This window comes from Eretmochelys imbricata, chromosome 4, assembly GCF_965152235.1.
Source record: "Eretmochelys imbricata isolate rEreImb1 chromosome 4, rEreImb1.hap1, whole genome shotgun sequence".
Lineage (NCBI taxonomy): Eukaryota > Metazoa > Chordata > Testudines > Cheloniidae > Eretmochelys > Eretmochelys imbricata.
Window position 1 is genome coordinate 71,100,668 of NC_135575.1, and position 16,911 is coordinate 71,117,578.

Genomic DNA, 16,911 nt, shown 5'->3' on the forward strand with positions numbered 1-16,911 from the left:
AAATTACAAGTGACTGAATATTTAATAACTCTCTTATTCCTACAGAAAGAGTTTGTCCAATCATTCTCTTTGCAGTGACTTGTTTAAATTAAATCTAGTAAATGAGAAAGCTTACACCTCATCTGTATTGGACTGAACAAACAGGATATTCTTACTTTTAAAACCAATTCAGATTCACAAGTACTACAACAATTTAAGTAGTTGAACATGTTTCTAACCCCTTGTCGACACTACAAGTTACTTCAGTATAACTTATGTTGCTCAGGTGCGTGAATAATACGCTACGTAAGTACCAATCCAAGCCCTAGTGTAGGCAGCACTAAGTCACCGAGAGAGCTTCTACCGCTGACATAGCTACAGCCTCTTGAGAGGCTGCCTTTTCCCTTTTCCCTACTACTTCATTTAACATCTAGTGGCTTCTTTTGTCACATCTTGGAGTTGCACTCCTGCTTATACTGGTTCAGTCCTTACTAGTTCCTGGAGTTTTACTCTCCAGAACCATTATTTGGCTTGCACAGGCTTCTCCATCTTAGACCCTCACCTATTCAACCAGCTCCCTGCAACGGCCTACAAGACCAGTATTTGGCAAGGATCAGGACCCAGTGTATCGCTTCATTGGTATAATCAGATATTTGATTGAATGATGCTTAATCATCAGACAGATTATGAAGTGTATTTGATTAAGTATATTTTAATTTCTTGTTGGAGAGGCCAACATTTTTCTATTTTTCTTGTTTTAATTAGTGTGGTAACCAGACTGCACGATGATAATCGCTAAATATATTTTTTAAAATTATTTTCAGTTTAACTGGTACCCATTATCATCGTGCAGTCTGGTTACCACACTAATTAAAACAAGAAAGATAGAAAAATGTTGGCCTCTCCAACAAGAAATTAAAATATACTTAATCAAATACACTTCATAATCTGTCTGATGATTAAGCATCATTCAATCAAATATCTGATTATACCAATGAAGCGATACACTGGGTCCTGGTCCTTGCCGTGTGTGTGTGTTTGTGTGTGAGAAGCGATACACTGGGTCCTGGTCCTTGCCAAGCGTGTGTGTGTGTGTGTGTGTGTGTGTGTGTGTGTGAGAGAGATAACTGTAATAAAACTTCTTTAAGCACAATAAAAAGAAATAGAGAAATAGAGCTTTTCCATTTTCTAACAATTCTCTCCATACCCTGCCTCGGAAGCAATTTTCCCTCAGATCGTGGGAAGAATGCTTCCTTGATAAGACAGATTCATCTTTAATTCATTTTGTTTTTATACTATTAGTATTATTTTAGCATGAGAAATCACACAGAGAAATAGCATTTCCAATTAAATGAAAATAAATGGGATTTTTTGGTAGAGAAAAGTGTGTGGAATGGAAGAACAGTATTAATAGATTGCGAGGCCAGAAGGGACCAGTGTGATCATCTAGTCTGACCTTCTCCAAACAGGCCATAGAATGTCCCAAAACAATTCCTAGAGCATATCTTTTAGAAAAAAAACCATATAATCTTGATTTAAAGATGGTCAATGATGCAAAGTCCACCACCATTGTTGGTGAGTTTTCCAATGCGTAATTACTCTCACTGTTAACAATTTACGCCTTATTTCCAGTCTGACTTTGTCTAGCTTCAACATCCAGTCATTGGATCATGTTATACTTTTCTCTACTAGATTGAAGAACCCACTATTACATATTTTTCCCCATGCAAGTGCTTATATACTGTAATCAAGATACCTCCTAACCTTCTCTTTGTTTAGCTACATAGATTGAGCTTTCTGAGTCTACCGGTATAAGAAATGTTTTCTAATCCTTTAATCATTCTCATGGCTCTTCTCTTAACCCTCTCCAATTTAATAACATCCTTCTTGAAATGCGAACACCAGAACTGCACACAGTATTCCAGCCATAACTGCACAAGTGCCAAATATATAGATAAAATAACCTCTCTACTCCTACTTGAGATCCCCTGGTTTATGCATCCAAGGATCGCTTTTAGTTATTTTGGCCACAGCGTCACACTGGGAGCTCAAGTTGAACTAATTATCCACCACAACCCCCAAATCTTTTTCAGAGTCACCAGTTCCTAGGATAGAGTGTCCAATCATGTAAGTATTGCCTACATATGTACATCTATACATCCACATTTCACCATATTGTAAGCAAAGTCAGGATGACATCTGGTGGTGAGGTGTGGCAAGTTGTGGAAAAGAACTTCAGGGGCTGATCTCATTTGCATAGGCACACCCATCCCGCCTAGAATGAGCCCATAGCTCATGGTCACTTTGGCTGCTGTGGGATCCCCAGTGTCTCTGTTATTGGGGCAGGAGGAATAAATGGTTATTATCCTGATTATGGGAATCAAAGACAGTGGAACTGTACTTGGCCTTTTGTTATGATGAAGGGACTCGCCATCAACTAAGTAGCACTCACTAGGCATGGGTACTCTGTGAATAAAAAGAGGCTGGAAATAGGTATTAGTACCTGGTGGTGAGGGTCCCTTTGTGAGGGCCTGAAGCATCAATTGTACCTCTGTCTCTCTCCACGGTGGAACATCAGAGCTAATTTTGGGTTTATTAGGAGTCTAGCTACAGGTGCTGAGCTGAATTCACTTTGGCCTTATGATGCACCAGCACTGAGGCTCCCACTACTACAAGCTGAAATCGCTAAAGAGCTAAAATTACTAAGAGCTGAATCACTGAGCACTGTGTTAAGTAGTGGGGAGCCTGAAGATCTATTGGAGAGTGGAACAGAGCAGTTCGCAGGACGGCTGGAGCGGCTTGTGAACTGGCTGGCGGAGCAGTTCATGGGACAGCGGGAGCTGCTTGTGGGATGCGGAGCAGAGCGGAGCACTTCGTGGGACGGCTGGCGGAGCAGAGCAGAGCGGCTCATGGAGTGAATCGGACTGAAGCCCTATGGAGCTGCAGGGCAGTCAGCTTCAGATCATGTAAGGTGCCCCTTACCTCTTCTGCCCTCCCCTCCCCCCCCCCACACACATTTTCACCCAGACTGGGGAGTAACACTCTGCAGATGAACTTTTGGGTTGTTGGACTTTTTGGACTTGGGTGATTTTTGGGTTGCTGAACTCAAGAACCCGAGGGAAAGGACATGGCCCAATTTGCTGGGGTGGGTCTTTGCTCACGGTTTGGTTGATGAACCCTAGTTGTGGTATTTTCCCAATTTAATGCTGATGTCGTTTACCTCATGTTGTTAAAGATTCTCTGCTACACCGAGACTCTGTGCTTGCGAGAGGGGAAGTATTGCCTTTTTGAGGCGCCCAGGGGTGTGTGTAAGATTTTCCCAGGTCACTGGGTGGGGTTCGAGCCAGTTTTGCATTTGCTTTGACGAGAGGGAACCCCTGTGTACTGAACCCGGCCCTTGCTGCTATCAACTTGGCCTGGCAGAAGGGTTACAATATTAAAATGCATATTTTTTCCTTGTGCCCAGCTTATCAAGTGATTCAGATTGCTATCAGTGACCTGTCCACCTCATTATGTACCACTCCCCCAATTTTTGTGTCATCTACATAATGTATTGGTGATTATTTTATAGTTTCTTCTGGGTCATTAATAAAAATGTTAAATAGTGGGGGGCCAAGAACTGATTGGGGGGAGGGATAGCTCAGTGGTTTAAGCATTTGCCTGCTAAACCCAGGGTTGTGAGTTCAATCCTTGAGGGGGCCATTTGGGATCTGGGGCAAAAATTGGGGATTGGTCCTGCTTTGAGCAGGGGGTTGGACTAGATGACCTCCTGAGGTCCCTTCCAACCCTGATATTCTATGATCCTTGCAAGACCATACTAGTAACATACCAATTTTAATGATGATTCTCCATTAACAATCACATTTTGAAGTCTATCAGCCAGTTTTAATCCATTTCAAGTGTTCCATGTTAATGTTATATCTTAATGTTTCTAGTTTTTTAATCAAAATGCAATATGAAATCAAATGCCTTACAGAAGTCTATCATCAGCCCTATTACCTTTATCAATCACACCTATAATATTGTCAAAAAAGATATCAAGTTTATTTGATAGTATCTATTTTCCATAAACCCATGTTGATTGGCATTAATTATATTGTCTTTAATTCTTTATTATTGGAGTCCCGTATTAGTCACACCATTATCTTGCTCAGGATCAATGTCAGACTGACAGACCTATAATTACCCAGGTCATCCCATTTGCCCTTTTTACATATTGGCACATTAGCTGTCTTCTGGAACTTCCCCAGTGTTCCAAGACTTATTGAAAATCAACATTTATGGTCCAGTGAGCTCTTCAGCCAGCTTTCAAAACTCTTGGATGCCAGTTGTCCAGACCTGCTGATATAAAAAGGTCAATTTTGGTAGCTGCTGTTTAATATCTTCCAAAAATACTAGTGGAAAAGAAAGAGTGCTGTCATATGATATGAAAAGGAGTACTTGTGGCACCTTAGAGACTAACATTTATTTGAGCATAAGCTTTCGTGAGCTACAGCTCACTTCATTGGATGCACATGATACCTCATGTGTTTCTCCCCCAAATACAGAACAGAAATATTTATTGAATACTTCTGCCTTTCTACATTATTATTGGTAATTCTACCATTTCTATCTAATCATGGACCAATTACATTGTTAGAATGTTTTTTGTTCTTAATATACTAAAGAAACCTCCTTCTTATTCTCCTTAACTTTACTGGACATAGATTTCTCTTGTGCTTCCCTTATTTTTTTTTTTTTGTTTCCTAGCTTATAATTTATACTTATTACTATCATCTTACCCTTTCTTCTATTTGTTGTTTAATTTATAATTTTTTTTATCACTGCCTTCACTTCTCTAAACCAAGACTTTTTTTTTTTAAAACCAGAACAGCCTCCTTCCTCAGTTGTGGGATTGTGGCTTTATAGACATTGGATAAAGTATTCTTAAACAATTCCCAATCATCATTCAGATTTTTCTGATTAAATTCTTCCTCCCAGCTGATTTGGCTCATAATTGTTTTCAGCTTTCCCCTTTTAAGGGACCAGGTATATACAACACTGGTCTGGACTTTGGTTTGTACATCATAAATGTGTTCAAGACACAATCACTTGTATCTAAATCTGTGATCAGTTCCTCCTTATCTATCAAGATGAAGTATAATATACAATTCCCCTATCTTGGATGAAACACTCTTAAAGTTAGAAAGCTTTAATCTGTAATATTTAGAAATTCCAAGGATGTTTTAGTACTGGTAGCTTGAGATCTCCAGCATATGTCACTCAAATTGATCAAATTTTCCCCCCCTACACATTATAGATAGGTGAGTAAGGAACTGGTCATCCTATTCTCTAGTGTGATTTGGTGTTCTGTGGCAGACCAACTAATACCCCATCTTGTGTTTATCTCTCAGGCATAGATCCATAAGCATTCAAGATCATTTTCTTCTGAGTTATCAGTGACTTGAAAACAGGTAATGCCATTTTTGACATAGCTTGTCATTCTCCCCTCCCCTTTTGCCATGTATACCAGGTTTCAGCAATACCAACTAGAGTGAATTTATGCTCATAAATGAGCAATTCCACTTCCTCTTGTTTGTTACTTAGACTCCTAGCACTAGTGGATAGAATTTCTTCTCTTCACGCTCATTAGTTCCTCGTTAATTTTATTCTCAATATCTTAGTTTTGTGTTGAGTGCTCATATTTTCCCACTTTTTACCCTCCCCTTTTGATACAAGGTTTATGCCCTCCTGACTACTCTAGCCAGCCTGTCCCCAGGAATTCCTTCTATTGAAGTGGAGGCCATCCAAACTACATAGCCCCCTCTTCATACAAGGTGGACCAACGTTCCACAAAGCCCAAACCCCACACCACTTACCTAGCCAGTGGTTCGCTTCCAGAATCTTCTACCTTCTGTCTACCATCGCTTTTGGGACAGAAAGGATCACAGAGAAAATTATTTGGATAAGCCATCTACTATCTGCAAGATATCCCGTGACACACTGTCCTTAGTGCTGATATGACTCATTACCAATGGATCCTTTTATGTTGACTTTAAAAGCCTATCCAATCTTAGAATGCTGTCTTGTGTCTTGGCTCTGGGAAGGCAGCACACTTTGTCCATCTTTCCTTTGCAGAATGTTATTTTGATACATTTGAGTATTGAATCCCCAACAAGGAGCATCTGTCTTCCTTGAACGGTTGGAGAACTCTTTGTGAACAAAACTGATTTTCTTACAGATTAGGCCAAGCTGCCATCCACATTGTGTCCAATATATGTCTCCATTCCCTTGGGCCAGCTGGATCTTGAGAAGTATCTCCCACAGTTTACACATTGATGACCTGGTATCAACTGGAAACTTGTAGTTGTGTGGAATTCCTCCTGGTCCTTTCTTCTCTGGAGGCCCTAGCCTGCCTATGGTTGTTTATCTCCAGCTGTTCAGAATGGCACTATGCCTCTCTGACTTCCTCTCTTTCCAACTCCTTGGTGGCTAGCTCCTTTCTTCCTTGATCATGGAGTACCGATGTTTCCTGAATCTAGCTATCTAGGAACTACTCAGCTTCTCTGATTCTCAGCAGTGTTTCTACCTGTCTCTCCAATCCAAGAATCTTCTCCTTCAGCACATCCATCAACTTGTACTTCATGGACAGGAAGTCACTTCAGGGAGGAAAGAAAATATGGCACATCCATTTCAGTTCACCACCACGATTCAACCTCGGTCCATCTTGAAATTGCATGTAGAGCTGAAGCTGAAAGGAAAGCCTCTCATACTCCTCCTCTAAACTCCTGCCAAAACTCTCCTGTTAGCAGCTCTCAATTTCTCCTACAAAGTGACTTTTTATACCAAGTATAGGCCCTAACTTGAGGAGTCTTTCATCCCTATTAGAGGCATTCTCATTACAGTGATGTCTGTGTACTGTATTCTGGCTTTGAAGGACTACAAATTCCATGGTACAGTGGTGTGCACCCTCTGAGGCTGGACTCAGCTTCCTGGGTCAGAGGTCATGGATTCCATATCAGGGAAAGGAGCTGAAACTGAGAGCTACTGCTCCTTTTGGGGGTTTGGGTAAGGAAAAGCTGTGACGGAGCCCTGTGTTGAGTTGCTAGGGTTGAAGACACGTGATCAGGGTTAAGATTGCACTACTGTTGACAACTTGCTAGCGCTGGGCCACAGCTCACGGCCTCCTTCTCCCCACTGAGGCACAGAGTGGAAGCCAGAAACTGTCGTTGCACAGCTGGTGTGAAGTTGGCTTATAGACAATTGAGGAAATGAGTGACTAACCCCTGGGCTATGCTCTCTGGGTTGAAGAGAGACTGCTAAGTCTTGGTGTGGCTACATTATGTCTAAGAAAAGAGGGGGAACTTATTGTATGGTGAGAATCATGGGCTACTATTCTCCAACAGATAACAATTGTTACTATCAGCTAATACTGTGCATTCTATGCTGGTTGCAATACAAAACTGTCTCATGTGGACTCTTGTGTTTCATCTGGAGTGCCTTCGTTAGATGTACAGATAGCTGTCCTGGACTCCATCTTACCCTGTGCACCAATGGAAGAGAGGGCCCAGGAGTATAAACTTAAGAGAGAATGCACACTCAGGGTTGGGGTGGATCCATGTATAAAACTAAGATCACTGGTTAGCTTTATGTTGCTGCTGAAAGCTGCAGCCATTAGCTGAACTATTGCAGAGTCACCTACTGCCCTGATACAATTATAACAGTTTCACCTTACTCATCAGTTGCATTTTCCATTGTATGTTGTTAGGATAGCTTAGGTAAAATTGTGTTGGTTCTATTTTGAGTGTTGATTGTCTATATAAGATCCATTATTTGTATTTTTTGTTTGGTAGGCAATCAAGGTATAGCCACAGGTGTACATGTAGACATATATTCATACAAGTAAGAGGACTACTGCAGAGGGGTGACTAGAGGATTACCACCTATTTTCCCATCTCAGCTGGGACCCCCAAGATCAACATTATCCTTAATGACATGAGGAGCCCTGGCAAAAGGTACCTGTTCCCGAGTAAGCTGGGACGGAAAAAGGGGTTATACAAGTCACCCTGCTTAGCTCAGCTCCTCCCCTCACCACCAGGCTGAACAAAGGCAGAAACAAACTCAACAGTTTAAAAATGCTAACAGTGAAGGGACCAAAGTAAACATTCAGGAGTGGCCAAGTTCCATTCAACATATATACAGGAGAAATTCATAGAGAGTTTGCTCTTCATGTTAATGTAGGGTACAGGTTTAATGCTTACAAAGTCTAATTTAACTCCGTACTGCAGTGTGACACCACGCTCAAGAGCTCTGCTGCATGCTGTAACTGCCATTTTAAACAAAGCCCTTAGATAATTATGTAAGTTGATTTGTTGATGTTTTCTAAAACAAGAATTCTATTTAAATATTAAGGTAGCTAAAACCAAAATGCCTCCCCTACTATTTCCACTTTATTAGCGCTCCTGACTCTTCCTCTTTTGAAGTGTATCCTTGAAAACTGTCTTATTTTACATGCTTCTCTTTCATATGTTCTTCTGTGTCAGCATCCACTGTGACACCAACTAGAGGTTATGGGCTACATATAATTAAAAGCTTGTACACAGCAGAGCTTTCCAACGATAGGGTAAGTTGCTAAATGGCTCCCTCAGCGGAGCAGTTACTTCCTCCCTTTTTCCCTCCTTATAGAGCAACTAATTATCATGATCTAGCAAAGTATTTCTGCCGTATTACTAATAGCAATCAAACCTTGGGCTAAATAATAGCTTTGTGAGTGATAGGTTTCATATAACTCTCTCATCAGCCACTGTTTTGCAAAACAATAGTCCTTTTTAGAAACTTGAGGTGAACGTTTGATGTCGATACAAAAGCATAGTTCTACATCCTGAGAAGAATCTCAGTAAGAAAATTAACTTTTTAAAGTTATAGATTACTGTTTCTATACAGGTTTGCTGTATAAAGCTTAGTTTTAAGAGTCACTAGAATAATCAAAGTCTCATTAATGGAAAAACAAAAGTGTGGAAAAGTAGCAAAGAGAATATCAAATATCAAAAGAAGAAATCTCTTACTACTTCTTTCAGGCCTTTGTAAAATTCTAGTCTTCTTGGTTTGGATTCCGCTTTCATGAAGTGCCTTGAACCAGTCTCTCAGTCTGTTTGCAACCTCCCTGAATTCCAGGTCACTGCATACTGAAATAAAATATACAAAGTTCTTTAGTTATGTATTTTTTTTTTACTGTATGATAAATGCAATCTTTCAAATTATGCTAAAAATTGAAAAGTGAAACAAACAGAAAATGCAACATGTGGTCTATGGTTTCCTTTTCTCTAGTAATTTCCATGTTCAGTATTTAATTAGACATTCAAAATATGACTTTTTTTAGTATAAATAATTTTATAAAAATAAATTTCCAATATATCTTACATTTATCCAGTTCTACTCATCCAGATGATACCCAAGTACTTTACAAACTACTATATATCCACACAGATTTACACAAAGGAATCACTCTATTCACCTGGAAATATATCCGTTTCTGGGGAAGAAAGTGCAGCTATTTAACAGCATTCACTTTAGGGCAGGAAGTGAGGAAGAACATCAAATCTAACAAACTGTAGGTGAGAACTGAGGGAGGCAGGATAGCATAACATGGAAATAAACCACTCACACTCCTGAGAAAAGTGTCAAGGGATCCTAATGACCACAAGTTAGTAAAACCTTGGCTTTAGCATGATATCCCAAAGACACCTTCAATAGCCCAGCATTCTCTAAAATACCAAGCTAGAGCTGTTTCATTTATACTGATTCAAAAGGAAGAAATAGCTACCTACTAAATAAACAGTCACCAGGATCATTTCCCTGGAGGTCTTCATCCAACCACAAACTAAGCCCAAACTTACTTACCTTTTGAGAACTGATAAGCTCCAGACCAAAGCAGAAATCATTTGTTAAAACAAATTGTTTTATTTGCATTTTGTATATTATGTTGCAATCCAAGAAACTTGGTGGTAAAGTCTAATGCACATTTTATTTACATGGATGACAGTCTGGACATTTTGTTTTTGATTTTAGAGTAAAACTGAAGCATGTCAGTATATCAGCGAAGACTATGATTTCTACAGGGACAAGTATCTGTATATTTGTTTATTCATCTTTGCTCATAACATAGCTCTGAGACTTTAGTTTTTCTCATGAATGACTTTCATGTTGAATTTGTGCACATATTTACATATATTATAAACAAACTGGAGCTTATTATAAAATCATGTTTTGTTCCTCTTTTGTGTAACTTACACAAAATCAGAATTCCTCATCTCAATATGCAACATGAAACAATTCTGGTATTGGCCTATGAGTGCGTAAGGTAAGCTCAAAATGAGCCAGACCTTTCTAGTAGGGTGAAAATGGGCTCCTGAGCCAAGATTACACGTACATAAAATAATCACATAGGATATTTTAAATTAAGATCTGCTTTGGCCAAACCTACTGCTGGTGACAGTTCAATACAAGTATTATACATCTATGTGGCAGACAACACAGATCCTTAATTTATGCTGTACTACTTGGGAAATATTGAAATGAGCTTCCTTTCTCCCACTGGCTGTATGGCAGGTGCGTGTTTGAAAAAGAAATTGGGTGGAATGAATTTGAAACAAAGTGTTTTCATGATGGGTGATGGTGCTTGTCACTAACTCTTGGGGAGGCAACTGCTGATGTATCAAGGCTCTGGCTCTGTTAAAGTCTGTTGGGTTTTAAATAATGTGGTCTCTCCCCATTCCTTTGGATAGCCCTGATGTTGCAATTTTTTACTAGTCTAGTACTTCCTTTCACATTTTTCAAAACAAAATCTTATGTTAACACTAGCGATAAAATCTTGGCATCAATAGCAAGGAGCCCATAGTAATTCCATGATGCTGTCAGTCTCCACAGATCCCATGGGTACCCTTCATTCCAGAAAAGCAGCCTGGGTGACCATCTGTGTCTGATCAACTCCTACCCCAAAGATGTAGCGTCTATATCTTATTTAGTATAGGTGTGAAAAGAAGGCAGCATCTCTTTGATGTCCTTGGCTCCCAGCTCTGAAATGGAACTAAAACTGAGTACCCCGGGGTTGGGGAACACTGCTGACTGGAAGTGTGCAGAAGTGAGAGGAGGATAAATCTTTTGCATCTATAAATGTATAGATGGCTGTGAGCTGATCAGACTGATCCTGTCCCACCCTAGCCTCATCTTTTACCCATGTTATAATAGTTAACGCTAACAAATTTTGGAAGGGGAATTAAACTTTATGCTTCAAGGATTTAACCAATTTCTCATTGTTAGAGATCAGGATAAAACAATGTGGAGGGCAGATTATCCCACATTTGCCTACTGGCCGGTTCCTTACACCTTTCTTTCAAGCATGTGGTACTGCCCATTTTGGGGGACAACATGACAATTCCTGTTTCTATGTCTCAAATTCAACACACAGGCACACATTTTGAGGAGCATTATGGGAGGGGTGATGGTGGGAGGAGGAGAAATACATCCTATATGATCTTAAATTAGGGCCATTCTTATAATATAAATTAGTACACTTTTCCAAACTTTATTGTTCCATACTGAAACTTTAAATGATGATTTGGACCCAGAATAGAAAAAGAGAATGAAAAAATGATAATTTTTGTTACTAATTTTAATTAGTTGGATTATTGTAAAATGGGACTAGATCGTCATCTTCAAAAATCAAGGCGATGCAAAACAACCTGATTACAAATTGTCATTTGCTTATTTTATGCCCCAAAGCTATAGTACTGGAATCAGCTCTCAAGCACTGCAGGTAATTACATTTACTACATTATCAATTTAAATGCACTGTGTATATTTGGTTCATGACATTTCTAATATGTCAAGTAAAAGCAGATGTCTTTTATATGTGAAATTTACAAGAAAGATACAGCGGAACTTCACTAATCTGCACACTTAATAATTTACATGGAAAAAATTGTGGTGTCCTCATTTCTCAACAGAGAGAGCTGTAACAAGATCTCATATTTCAGTACTAAAACATCAGCATTTTAAATAAATACTGTAATCCGTAGTTCAACTATTAGCATATAAACATGCAATTTAAATAATAGAACTGGATGGAAAATCAAAATCTTTCCCATGAGAAATTTCAAGCAAAATATTTTGATTTTCCAGAGAATGTTTCAAAATGATTCAAAATGAACATTTTTGTTTCATATCGACTTAGTGTCATTTCATTTTGTTTTTTGGAAATAAAAAAAAAGTTTTTTCCTGTTGTCATTTTCCAAGGCTCCCTCCTCCCCTATTATCTCTCCCTTTTTAAACTTTCCCATTGGGAAAGTTCAATTTCAATTTGCTCACTATTTCCCAAAAATATTTTGCAAGATTTTCCTATTCCTGACAACAAAGCAGTAGGAGAAAGCCAATTCACAAACAATATGTGGTATTAATGAGGTGTGGCACATAGGTGTGATAGTAAAACACTTATCTGAACATTCAGTTCTTTTGAGCAGTTCAGCATTATACAATTTCTAGAAAAGTGTATAACATCCATATAAATTTTGATTACTGAAAAAAATGCCAATAATATATTTTGAGACAAACAATCCACCATTCACAAATTAAAACAGGAATAAGGAATTTAGTGGAACTTGACATCTTGCATGCTGGAAAATTGACAGAGTAGCAAACAGTTGTGTGGAAGTACATATAGAGGAACAGAATAGGTGAAGGAAAATAGTTGATTATAGCTATCGAATACATATGTATGATTTCCCCATGCTTTAGAACAACAGACTTGCTTGTAGCGGAAAACAGAGTATACCTTGTTTTAGGAACACATAGGGTTTTTTTCATATTTAAGGGTAATAAACATTTTTCTGTCTACATCCTTACACAACACCGTGAGATCTGAATATCTCTTTACAGATGGACATCGGCCGATTTAAATTTCATATCACAAAGGAAGCTGGAATGCCTTAGAGATACATGTCACAAATGACTGAACAAAAATTAGAGATCCTTTGAGAGATCAAATGGTCACTCAGTCACTAATCTAATCACAAGGGCTAGGACCCACCAGAAACTAAGTCAGTGTAGGAGCTGATTTGGCTGACTATAGTTTGAATTCTGACTTACTACTTATGCTTAAAGTTTCTGACAAAAGATGGCAAAGCTGAGCAGTGACCCTGAAGGACCTGCCTCGATAATGAACTGGGTGCAGTTGTAGTAACTATTTACCTATTCTGTCCTGCCATTTTATGTAGATGAAGTTAGTTTCACTTTTTTAAAACTATTTTTGCCAAAACAAAATATTTTTTAATATATATTCCTTGGGTTAGATCACAGCTGGTGTAAATCGGCATAGGTCAATAGAGTTACACCAATTTACACCAGCTGAGGCTTTAACTATGTGTGGGTACAATTCCTTGAACAAGAAACAATATCACAAACAAACTGCAAAGTTACTCTTTTGAGTAATGGCAAATATTGAAGTCAGGTAAACCAAAGCGCTCCTCAACCAAGTAGTTAGTAAAGAAAGTGGGATAAAATCCTATAAAAATAGTTAGAGAGGTTAATTTACTCAATCAGGGTCTAACAGTCACTGCATGGATGGGGGGGGGGGTCCCAGAGCCCATGTTTCAGCCTGAGCCCAGATGTCTACACTGCAGATTTATAGCCACACAACCTGAGCATGCAAACCCGAGTGAGCTGACATGGTCCAGATGTGGGTGTATAGTTGCAGTGTAGACATACCCTGAGACTAAGTTAGCATATAGAAATCTATGTAAATTTAAAGGGATCTGATTTTAGCCTTGTGAATCTAAATAAATAAATATAAAAGTTAAAGGAATCAAACTAACTATGAAGTGAATCTAATCTGAAGCAACAAACTATTTTCTAGTCTCCTCAGTGTGTAAGTTAAATAAACTTAGACTCCTTGTAGTCTTTTAGACTAACCTCTGAATCTGGCCTACAAATCCTAGGTTTTTATTTACCTTGAGGACTAATCTGAGTGCCTTTGAAGCTCCAAGAGTAGGTTATTCACAAGTGAAAGAGCTCTTCATTCTACATGGGATTTGTTGCGTGACCAGTTCTTTTATATGGTATTGTATGGAAGCTTGTCAAATCCATTTTAAAGTTATTTGCAAACTATGTTTTTGGAGTAAACTTAAAAAAAAAAAACAGAAATCAAATGAAATGTCAGACTTTCATAGCACAAAAGCATAGATGAGGTACAGTAGCACAATCGAAAAAATTCAGTATTACTGATTTAACAGACATAATAATGGCTAAAGCTAATGACATCCATACTGATATTTTGTAATAAAAATGATTTATAACCCCCCCAAACATGTTGATAAATATACTGACATATTGCCTAATTTCACTTTACAGTGCTTCATATAAGAACTTCTGTATCTTCTATTCAATGCTATTTTGTAATTCATTGCAGGAAAAGATATCCCTGCATATCACAGAATAATACCATAGACTGCTTTTTCTCACTTATTTCTCTAGAAAAGGAAGACTACAACTGATGTAAAGGGTACAGTGCACAGTCTTACTACCTTTTTGACTACGCATTTTGACACGGACTTCAAATCATTGATCACATACTATTTCTTAAATAATACAATATAACAGTACCAAGCAATTTTCCTCACAACCTTATACAGACTTCATCTTCTGCTGTACTGCAGTACCTGTGTATGCCAGAAAAAACACATGTTCATTAATGTAATTTATATGCAAGTGAACAGTGAATGGGGGCAGAGTTCCTGGAGTGCTCTGCTTCATTAACCACACCAATTGCACGATGCACTGTATAGACGTTGTAGAAAAAAATTATATAATTTTGTCTTATAAATATTATGTGATCCTAAGAAAATATTGTGCTAAAATTTTAACATAGGCATTGTCTTATTTCTGAATGCTTAATGTGCAACTATAACATTTTATTTATCTTGGCCTTTTGAACATGGAATTTGTTTTCTTAAAAAAAAATTCCATCGTGCTGTCCTATAAAAGTGTCAGGTTTTTTCCTGTAGAGAATTTCAACTTTTTGGCAAAAATTAAAAAAAACAAAACGCAACCAAATGTTTTGATTCAGAAATGTCACTGCAGCGTCATGGGAGTTATATTTCAGATCCCTCATATTCCCATTCTCCTCAATAGGCTTGGTTCCCTGGTTGGACGGCATCAACGCGTGAACCACCAAAAGTCTCGCGACTTGATGAAGGGACACAGTGCTGTGGCAGTGGTGACTGTGCATATGGGATATATGGTCTGACTTAGTAGCTTGGCCCACAGAGAAGAATGAAGACATGAGGAAACAAAACCACTATTCTCATGATACACCACGGCCACGTTTCTGAATCAAAATATTTGTTTTTGGCCAAAATATTTTGGGTGCTCTGATATTTGATGAAAAAAAATTTCTACGCAAAGCAGATTTTTTTTTAAATGAAAAAATCTGTTTAGCTGAAAATCCATTCTCCTGTGACAAGACAGTTTTAATGGAAAAATTTTGACCAGCCCTTGTGTGCTCTTAGGATATGATCCAAAAAGCACTGAAATTAAGGGAAAGAATTCCATTGACTACAATGAGTTTAGGTTAGGCTCTAAGCACTTAAGGTAGAGACAGACACACATTCTCTCTCTGAAGGCTTTCTTAACTTAGGATATTAGTAAAAAGTGTTACAAAACTGCATATAAACTACTGTACATGTGCAAAATGTGACTGTCAAACCCTAATACCTTGGTCATATCAAAACCAATTTTTCTGTTCCTCTGCCATATTTCAACCTTCTATTCCCTTCTATTTAGGGATGTAAAAAAAAAGCTACAAAAATATTTTTAAAATGGGATAAATATTTTTTCATTTCCCCCCCCATTCAAACACCAATGAACAAATTTTGCTTAAACTTTCCAAAAAATACCCACATTTAGTCAGAGTCTAAGTCTATAAAATTTTAACCCAAAAAGTGAGTTTGAGAAAGTCATAAGTGACCAAAATGAAAACAACTAGGTAATCGTAAATATAGATGTTACCATCACTCCCAGTAAATTAGCAAATTAGACTGCAGAAGAAAACCCTAACTAAAACCTCTTAAAGTTACAAAAATACCTCCGGACCCATTGGAAGTTTCTAAATATTCTGAATTTGTTTCCTTGGTGTTGGTTTTTCTATGTCTTTCTCCAATACATCTGATACAGCTCTTCCCGCATGCCACAAGCACCCATTCCCTCACACAGCACAAACGTTTGCTAAGCAATGTATAAAGCTATATATCGGGGTTGGCAACCTTTCAGAAGTGGTGTGCCAAGTCTTCATTTATTCACTCTAATTTAAGGTTTCGTGTGCCAGTAATACACTTTAACATTTTTAGAAGGTCTCTTTCTATAAGTCTATAATATATAACTAAACTATTGTTGTATGTAAAGTAAATAAGGTTTTTAAAATGTTTAAGAAGCTTCATTTAAAATTAAATTAAAATGCAGATCTTATCAGTTTAGTGTGATCCTTGTCCTTGCTTTTCCCTGCTGAGTTTTCCAATGTCTGGCATGTATTTGGATACTTTAAGCTGCACACAGGCTTCTGAGTGATCAGTTGTTAACTGGCTCCGAGGGGACAGAGGACAGATTTCATGTGTGAAAATACCTGTTCACACAGGTATGTGGATCCAAATGCTGAAAGCACTGCAAACGCAATTTTCTTCAAACAGTTAAATTTCACTGGCAGGGACGTCCAGCAGGTCAAAATAGAGGCCCCATGATCTCTCTCGGTAGCTTCAAGGGCACTCTGCAGATCTCCAAACTTTGATGCCCACAATTCTGAGCTTTTTAACAGAATGAGCTGCATTTCAAAATCTTCAACACCCATCCACTGAAATACAGACAAATCCAAGTCGCTTTTCTTCAACTTTTCAGGTTTAATTAGAAAAG

General features: G+C 38.2%; 1 protein-coding gene across 1 annotated transcript in view; it reads right to left on the reverse strand.

The window, feature by feature from the left end:
• The window catches only part of SPOCK3 (SPARC (osteonectin), cwcv and kazal like domains proteoglycan 3), a 391,822-nt gene that overhangs the window by 25,423 nt on the left and 349,488 nt on the right, over positions 1-16,911 (reverse strand). Inside the window, exon 8 of the mRNA XM_077814507.1 lies at positions 9,024-9,143. Within this exon, the coding sequence (XP_077670633.1) occupies positions 9,024-9,143 (120 nt within the window). The remainder of the gene's footprint in view (positions 1-9,023; positions 9,144-16,911) is intronic.